Source organism: Eumetopias jubatus, unplaced genomic scaffold, assembly GCF_037043125.1.
Source record: "Eumetopias jubatus isolate StellerSeaLion01/CBP00866 unplaced genomic scaffold, mEumJub1_p1.0 scaffold_8, whole genome shotgun sequence".
Taxonomy (NCBI): Eukaryota; Metazoa; Chordata; class Mammalia; order Carnivora; family Otariidae; genus Eumetopias; species Eumetopias jubatus.
Genome location: NW_028274814.1, coordinates 104,666,087 through 104,675,048, shown reverse-complemented (window position 1 = coordinate 104,675,048; position 8,962 = coordinate 104,666,087). Strand labels below are relative to the sequence as shown.

Below are 8,962 nucleotides of genomic sequence, written 5' to 3'. Positions count from 1 at the left end.
GTCCTCCCTTCCTTTCCCCTTCTGCACACGTTTACCAAGCGCCTCCTCCTTTGTACCAGGCCTTTGCTAGACCCCCAGCCAGCCACAGATCCATACTGACTGCGCCTCTGTGATCTGTATTTGAAGAAACTGAGTTTTAGACGGCGACCCTTCTTTCCAGGGGCGAGTTTCCTTTCTCCTCTTTCTGCTCCGCCCTGCCATTTCGACAGACTAAACAGCCAAGCTGGGCTTTGGGGTCGCTAATTTTCTGCTTTCAGGCGAACTAACACCGTTACAGATGCATCCCAGCTGCCGGCACAGCAATCCTTCTCGGCTCGTGTAAAATTTCCAACTCAAACCTTGAGTAACTTCACACACTTTGGCGACAAAAGCCTTCCAGAAAAGCAATCGCAGCAGGGTCTTTGGAACTTTGGTGGGTAGAAGGAGAGAAGGGAGGGCTGCCATTTATGTAAGAATGAATCTATTAATCCGCTTTTGCCAATGCTCTTCTACCCTTAACCCACTTGCAGATCTCTTGGGGTGGGGAGGGGAGGGAACGGTTCTGTTTATGGACAGGAAAAAACATTACTTAAGGTCTAGGTACATAGACTTAAGTAGTCTGGAGGTTTGGACCAGGGCTTGTGGCCCGATTAAAATAGGAGGGAGTGTTCTCATCACCATCTTCAGTCATCCAGCCCAGTAAGTGGTGTGGCCAGGGGCGGGGGGGCTTCCTTCTATTACTTATTCCTAAAATTATTTTCCTCAAGCAACCCTGGCTGGCTGATCCCAAGTCTGCAAGGATCAGAGAAGTTCTAACTTTTTCAGGATGAGATGTGCTCTCTAAAGTGAAGGTTCGGAAAAACAGGGGTGGTAGAATGTCAGTCATTAAGGTTAGCTACTAGGTGCAAGGCTCTGCCCCCTTTCCCACCTTCATTCATCCCTAAGACAAAGACACCACCACACACACACCCCCCACCCCCTTGAAAATCAAGCTCCCTTTCACACCAATGGGCTGCTTAATTGTCTGGCCAGTGGGAAATCCATCTGCACCTTATTTAGGACTATTAACAAGTGGATGCCTTTGAAATGAATAGGGTACTAAGGGCTACACTAGATAAAAGAGTCAAGTTCCTAAAGGACCCAGGTGGAATGGAAGACTCCATCCACACCGGTGGAAACTGGAATGCATACACATTGCTACCTCTGAAATACAATAGTGGGGAGATAATCTCACCCAGGAATTCTCAGCCAAAGTCACACAGGTTCTGGTCAGCACCAATACCCCAACTTTCTCCGACTATGCAGTACACACGAGTCGCACAGATTTATGATTTGGGCACAAATCAACTTGCCCCTCAAAGTTTAAGGGGAAGATATGTTATACTCGCTTTTCAGCTGATTTCTTTACACCAGGCACCTCATGAGTTCTGTACCCGATCCCTCAGTGCGGGATATTTGTAGTAAACAATTAGTAAGACTTTTCTCTTTGCCAAGCACTGTTCTCAATCCCTTCCTTGTGTTCATTCATTTACTGCTCTCGACGACTCTGTGGGAACTATTTATTAGATCCATTTTTAAAAGACGGTAACCAAAGCTCAAGGGGTAGGTAATTCGCCCCAGGTCACACAGGAATGGAACTGGGCATCCTGTTCCTTAGAGCTTGTGCTCCTAGAGGTGAATTTTGTTTTCTTTTTGGTCAATTCGGGCTCAGCGCGCGTGCTTAGCGCTGCGGAGCCGACACTCGCCAAAGCTGGGTGCCCGACGCCTTTCCCTCCGCCCCGGGCCTGGAAGACGCTGTCACTCAGGAGGCTCTGTCAGTAACGGTAGTTCTCAGAGGTTAGGGCTGTCTTTGGTAAGGTGATCTCAAAACAAATTTACCAGAGGGCCGCGGGCGAGTGGAACGAAAGAAGCCGCGAAAACACAAGCGCCCGGCGGCTTAATGGGACTTGCTGGGGGGGAAACAAGGTCCGGGGTTGAGGACCCTTGGGACTCAAGCGCTGAAAATAGGATCGCAAAACACCAAAGTAAAAAACGAGACAAAAGTTTTAAACCGCTGTCAGTGGTGAGAAGGGGGAGAGAGAGAGAATAAAAGGGGGGCGGAGAGAACAAAACCAAACAAATACACAAAAAACGGGAGACCGTATACAAAGAGAAAAGGAAGCAGTGCCTCAAAGATGGCTGGGGTCCTCCAGTTCCGGAGAGATTCTGCTGCTCTTTTCCGAGGGGAAACTGTGTAAGAGAAGAGGAGAAACTGGGTGAGCGATACATACAAAAATAATTTTTGGGGGGTGGGGAAATGAACAAAGCAGTATGAAAAAAGTTGAAAATCATAAAAAAAAAAGAGGGAGAGAGAGATCTGATTATTTGGGTGCTCTTACTCAAAATCAGACTCGACTGACTTTTGTTCCTCATAGAAAAGAATAAAAATACAATCAGTGTTCCACTCTTTCTTTAGAGAAGTGGATTTCTCACGTGGAGAGGAAACTCCCACATATTTAATATGCAACCACGTTGTTAGAAATAACATTCCAACACTAACTACTAGGAAAGCCTTACAGTAAACAGATGAAGGGAAGACAATTAAGCCAAGCATTATAAATGAATGCCACCCAAGGTTCTCGTGAAGTATATAGATAATTAAAAAAATTTTTTTTCACTTAACATTCTGAAGGAAAATAAATGCATGTCTGATTTTCTTACAATTTAGACTCAGCAGGTTTTAGCTGCATAGACCTTTAAGTAATCACCAACCTTTTTTTTTTTTTGAGAATCTATTTTAGTTTAAGCATTATGGCAACAATCCTAGTGTTGATGGACAGAGCCCACCAGCAAAATGATGTTCAGAGCTTCCTTTTCTAGTAAATTTTGCCTACCCTAGGAATTCTGCATTATTCCAAATTTTCTATGCTTCTCTCAGTGGGAGAGACCAAATATACATAGAAAGATGAGTCCATTTCAATCACTTCTGCCTCTCTCTGAGACCCTTATCAACTCCTGGAAAAGGGAGCTGTTCTAGGGATTTTGGCTTATCATATATGAGTTCACAATGTGCTAAACAATTTCAAACTGCTATTAGCTCTGGGAACCAGGCACACCTAAGTAAACACATTAGTACCTGTCAAAGCTGCTGGAAGAATTTGCGGAGAAGACAGCTGAGGAAGACATTGGCCTCTGCATGCGTTCGAAGGCTCCCAGAGGAGATCAAAGGCCTATGGAGGGACTTTGAGCAGCCTTGAGAGTAAAGAAAGGAGCCAGTTCTCGCAGCATTATCTTTGTTTCAGCACATGGCATAGCCATTCTGAACTGAGAAGCCAAGCTGACTCTGAACTCGGCTTGCAAAAAATTTCTGTTTCAGATTGAAACCTCTAGGAATGAGGGTCATCTTTTGTAACCCTGCTTTTGAGAGTAAGGGAGTCACTGGAGGGGTCTGTTGGAGAAATGTCTTGATGGCTTGGCTCTTTGAGGAAGTACCACGTTATTGCTAATTTACTAATGCATTAGATTAGGAAATGAGATATTCAAAGTTTAAACTTAAATATTTTTAAAACTTTTTTTCTAGGTAAGGTGCTCTGGGAGGAGAATTTTAAGATAAATAAATGATATAAAACATTGCTTACTAAGAGAAAAGCACCAACGGCTATATTCTAACTTTGTGTCAAAAATGTCTTAGTAAGGATAGAGTTCAGTTTAGCAGCCCAAGACTTCTCTGGCAGTCTCAACAGTAGTTGAGAACACAATTTCAGCACCATGCTCCCATCCCCCATACATATATATATGCCCATTAGACATAAGTGAATTTCCATTATGTTCAGGGTCAGAATTCGATGATTCAGGTGTGATGATTAAAGTTAGTTTGAAAAAGCTGGCATTTGACATTTCATAAATTATTGGTATAGTAATATAAAAAAGGAAAATTACTTATTTTTTAAATATTTGATAACTTTATGCCTACCTCTGGAAAGAGGCTCAGTTTAAATCCCAAATTGCTTATCTTTACCAAGTTATTATATCTTGATTTTCTGCTTCCATGGCCCTGTTTGTTTTGGCTTTGGCCTTAGTAAAGATTATCATCATTAATATCAAATAAAAACATTTTAATTGCAAACACACCAAGGCTTTCACTGGAGAGTCTAATATGTCAACTATAGCAGTGGAGGTCACATGAAGTCTTTGGGAAATATTTGCTCTATTTAACAAAGAGACCTCTATAGGCAAACTTATTCCAAACAATTTCTCAAGTTACCTAGCTAGGAGAGAGAGAGAAGATTTGGTCACAAAGACTGAATAAAATCCATCAAGCAAATAAAGTCCATGAATTGATAAAAAGCATTCTGCTGCTAAATAGTTTACAACACAGATCTCATTATAAATATATGTGCAATCATAAAGTAAGTGAATTCACCTGGTTAATTATGAGATTTGATTTCAGTTGTGGCATGAGTCTGCGACACACACACACACACATATATATACACCTATATTTTACTATATATATTATATATATAATATGTAATGTGTATACATATAGAATATATATGTATAGACAAACATTTTAGGGAAAATACTGATTCTCAAGAAAAAAATCACATACATAATAAGCATGATGAATGGATATACACACCACCCAGACATATTCATGTTCATATACATGTTCTGATTGGATAATTTGAAATGCTCTACAGTTTATCTTTAATTAAATTACTGCCCAAATTTGGAGTTCGCTAGCTAATCACTCTTGAGAAAGAACATTTGGAAAATAATTGCTAAAGAGAGCCAAACTGTTCTAGACCATAAATGTTCTTTCTTATTTGCCAAGGCTTCTCTTTCAGGGTACAGGTGAGTGAGCCAACAGGCTTGAAGCCACTGGTATTTACTGGCTCCAAGCCCTGGCTCTATGCTTACAAATGCAAGAAACTCTTCGTTCCAAAGAAACCTTTTCTCAAAAGAAGTAACAAGTTTCCCTCAACACAAGTAGTTGTAGGATTCTGAGTGAATATGTAAAATGCTAAGAATGAGTCATTCATATTGCTACTGATTTCATTGTTATTAATACTTTTCCCAAATAGCGCCCGCAAGGCAGGCAGCAAACAGTATTTGAAGGAACTGTGGCTTTTGGTGGAAGAGAAGCATTTGATGGTCAATATAGATTTACTAAGGAAAAATAAAGAGAGCCCACATTGAGTTTGTTCGGTGCTCTGCTTTGGCTAAAGCTTTTCTGTGTTACATCTCACCGAAATCTTCACACTCCCGAGTTAAGCACCATTATTGTCCTCACCATTATTTTATAAATGAGGAAACGGGAAGAAGAGAGGAGCTGGGATAGCCCAAGGCTCCACAGGAGCAACCCGGATTCAATCTAAGTAGGCAGTGCCCACAGCAACTCAGCAGTTTGCAGCCACTAACACTCCCGCCTGCTTTTCTCAAACCTCTGGGAGAGATTATATGTCAGTGTCAGTTTTCTCTATGAAGCTTTCTGCACTTTATAAGCATTCTAGGAGAAACGAGCATTATCCAGGTCCTCAGAAGACAGAGTAACTATTACCCCCAGAAAGAGGCCCTTAGAGATAGGAAAGGGGCACGATACTGCTCCGTGCCTGCAGGGGGCGCTGTCTGTGGTGGTATCCGGGACTTCTGTGGTGTGCAAAAGGAACGTCCAGACTGGAGGGTTAGGAAGCAAGGTTGGGATGGGAAATACTGAATTCGGTTTGATTTTCACATTTGTAAACTGAGGACCAGCTGTGGGGGAAAGGAAGGAAGAAGTCAAGGGTGGGGAGGGGTGTTGGAGTGAAGGTGCCATTTACGGAATGCAAGCGAGAAGTAGCGATTCCAAAGAAACGGCTGGCCCTCTCCTCCGCTTCACTTCACACTGTGATTCTTGGTGGTCGTTTCTTCCTGAAGTTACAGGATAAACAAACCTGGCACACGTTGTAAAATCCTGGCCGTGAGGAGCTCCTGGGGCTTCAAGCCTCTCTGGGGTCTTTGCTATTTGGTCCAGCTAAGAGGTTTCATGTGTGTTGTTGTTGTCTTTTGCCCTCAGCCATTTAACCCTTCCCTCTCTTGAAGCCTTACCCCACCTCAAGAAACAGATTGTTCCCTTCTTTTATCTTTCTGTTTGCAAAACAAACCCCAGCCACACGAGGCCTGGATGGTATTCCAGTCTTCTAACCAGTCTAGTTCAAGAAAACTAGGGAGGGGCCAGCGACCTGGCTGGGAGGCCAGTGCAGCCCCTGGGTCCTCCAGAGGAAGGCTTTTTCCTGAAGGGCCTGGGCCTGGAAAGTCAGAGGCAAAGTAATTGGGGTAAATTAGCTGAAGAGATTTTTAGGCAAATCCAAGTTTTTGTGTGGCTATCTCTTGCAACAATGAGATTTTACTGGGTTGAAAATTCAGTTCTTAACTCTGGGTAAGTAAATCTCACCCAGAGCTCCAGGTATAGGACAGTTGAAACATAAAAAAGATGGTGATAAAGGGGAAGAGGGAAGATTCCTCCTGGATATTCTTCACTTTTAACCACAAGTGTGAGGTCTGTATGAGATAGAAAAGTGAACAGTTTAATTCAGACACAGGAAAACAACCCAATTTCTTCCCTTTCAGTCAGCCTTTAAGAACACACCCAAACAAATGGGCTTGTGTGGCATCTAAGTTAAAATATGACTTCTCTTTATTTATGTGCACCTGCTCCCAAACATATTTTTTTCAGTTGAATCAAATTGGGACCAACTTTGTTCATAAAGAAACTTATTTTTTTAATATTACAATATCAGGATCCTCGCACATTTTATATGCAATCCATCACTCCACATTTAAAATATATTTCTTGGGTTTACATAAAAAATGAAAGTACTAAGGATATTTACAAAAATACATTCAATACCACTAACATTTCGATGCAACGTTCCCACTTCGCTTCGGACAGGAATGAACTTCTCTTGAACATGGCACAAAAGGGTCACCGGAATAAAAGTAAGAGGTTACACAGCTAGCCACACAAACACAAAGTCAGGCTGCTAGAGCTAAGCCACTCGCGGTTCCAACAGCAAAAGCCCAAAGCCGAAAGGCTTTTTCATCTGAGCGTGCACAACAGTTTCTGAGACGTTTCCTTGTGAACAGGTCTCCTTTCCTTTCATAAACTCCTGGGCCTGGGTTCCTAAATATTAATGTAATGTGACCCAAGCTACAGGATTAGAAGAAGGAGGGAGGGAGGCGTCCTCCGGCGGCGCGGAGAACATCCCAAGCTCGGGCTGCGAGTTACTTCTCCACCACCTCTTCCCCGCAGGGCAGTTTGCGTTCCTCGGAGGAAATACTGTCCACGATGGAAGAAAGGCATCGAAGGCTACTCGAGGCTGACGAATCGATGCTCGCCCCTCCTGAGCGCAGAAAAAGAAAAACACACAAGTATAGCACCCCCGACGAAGGAAGAACAAGGCAGGGCGGGCCCCGCGCCAGGCCGCTGAGGCAGCGCGGGAGGACCCCGGTCCCCGCGCGCTCGCCCCCGCCGCCGCTCCGAGCCCTTTCTACCCTTTCACCCCAGGCCCTTTCCCGGGATATTCTCCAGCACAGCCCGGTGCCCTTTCTTTTACTTTACCTTCCTTGGCAGTTATCACGAGCCCCCTGGAATGATCCGAAACGCTTGGCCACTGGGAGCTGCAGGTGCTCAGGAAATCCGCACCCTCAAGCTGGAGAAAAACCGAGGCCGCAGAAGATTAGGAAAGAAACATCGGTTCCGGGCAGGGAGTGGGGAGGCTCTGTGGAGGTGTCTCCCCTACTTCCTCAGGCCGGGGACGAATTTCCTGCCTACTGCAGGCACCCCGAGTTCACGGGTCACCGGGGGTTCACTGGAGAAGGGGCGGGAGGGGCGGACGAGGAAGGGGAAGGGGAAGGGAGACGGAGCAGCTGGAGGTTAAGGCCCCAAGGAAAGCGTCTAATCAGCCGGAGCATTCCCCTGCCCCTGCAGCATCTGGGCTTACATTCTCTTGCTTGGGTCTGTAGCTAAAGGGGTCCACCCCTAGCTCCTGCATTTTTTCCTGCTGATCCAGCTGATGGAGCAGGTCCTGCAGCCGCTCAATGTAGCTGATGGCGCTCCGCAGAATCTCCACCTTGGGCAGCCTCTGGTTGGGGTTGGCCACAGTCCGCCGCTTCAGTGCCTCGAAGGCCTCGTTGATTTTCTTTAGGCGCCTCCGCTCGCGCAGAGTGGCAGCTTTTCGCCGGTCAGTGGGGGCAGATTTTCTCTTGCAGGTCTTGCAAGCCCAGATCAGACATTGGCCTGGGCAGTGGGGGGGCTGCAGGCCTGGGGGCGCCAGGACGTGCTCCTCTCCGCTGCTGTCGCTGCCAGCTTCCGGGGGCATTTGGTCCTGGCAGGGGGACAAGGTACCATCACTCCCTGGGTACAAAGGAGAGCCCTCTGCCACTTCTAATGGCTGCAGAGTAACATTTTCCCCGTCCAAGTAGAAGAAATAGGAGCCAGTTTCAAAAAGGTCCATCATCATGTTCTCCTCCTAGGCCTCTGACTTGGTCTGAACTGGGTGATGGGCTCAAAAACCCAGAGGAACCACCCAGATGGCATTTAATTAGTGCGGTGACATAAGTCGCCCCAGCTTTATATATAGTAGCTCCTGAAACTCAATCCAACTTTTAGCTGTCATGGAGCATCAGTCTCCCAATGTGATCACAGACAGTGCTCTCCAGAATAGCTAGTTTGAAAGAAAACTGAGAAGTATCACCTCCAGGACAATGGGACAATCTGTATGCAGAACAGGTTAAAACAAATAACTCCGAGAGAATCCTACAATATAAATAAAGCACCGAATGCTTCCATTTATGACAGTTTAGATGCTAACCTGTTTACCGGACAACGTCAAAACAACTGGGGATTTACACTGCTCCATTCCCCTCCCCCAGGCTCATCTGAATTCTAAGTATAGACCCATGATGAAAGATTTCAGAGGCAATAGCCATTGCTCCAAAATAGCCTGGTTAATATTTGCAG

At 45.0% G+C, this 8,962-nt stretch overlaps 1 protein-coding gene across 1 annotated transcript; it reads right to left on the bottom strand.

Moving 5' to 3' along the window:
* Positions 1–7,224: 7,224 nt before the first annotated feature.
* Positions 7,225–8,462, bottom strand: MYF6 (myogenic factor 6). The gene is made up of 3 exons (XM_028105383.2): positions 7,944–8,462; positions 7,562–7,652; positions 7,225–7,343 (listed from the first exon to the last, which is right to left on the bottom strand). The coding sequence occupies exons 1-3, from the start codon at positions 8,460–8,462 to the stop codon at positions 7,225–7,227; spliced, it is 729 nt and encodes a 242-aa protein (XP_027961184.1).
* Positions 8,463–8,962: the final 500 nt, after the last annotated feature.

Excerpts from the sequence above, each read along its gene's own strand:
- MYF6 (XM_028105383.2), bottom strand. The coding sequence starts at position 8,462 with ATGATGATGGACCTTTTTGAAACTGGCTCCTATTTCTTCTACTTGGAC. Across the intron at positions 7,653-7,943 it reads ACAGACCCAAGCAAGAGAAT|CTTGAGGGTGCGGATTTCCT; the intron begins GTAAGCCCAGAT and ends GTTTTTCTCCAG. Across the intron at positions 7,344-7,561 it reads CGTGATAACTGCCAAGGAAG|GAGGGGCGAGCATCGATTCG; the intron begins GTAAAGTAAAAG and ends TTCTGCGCTCAG.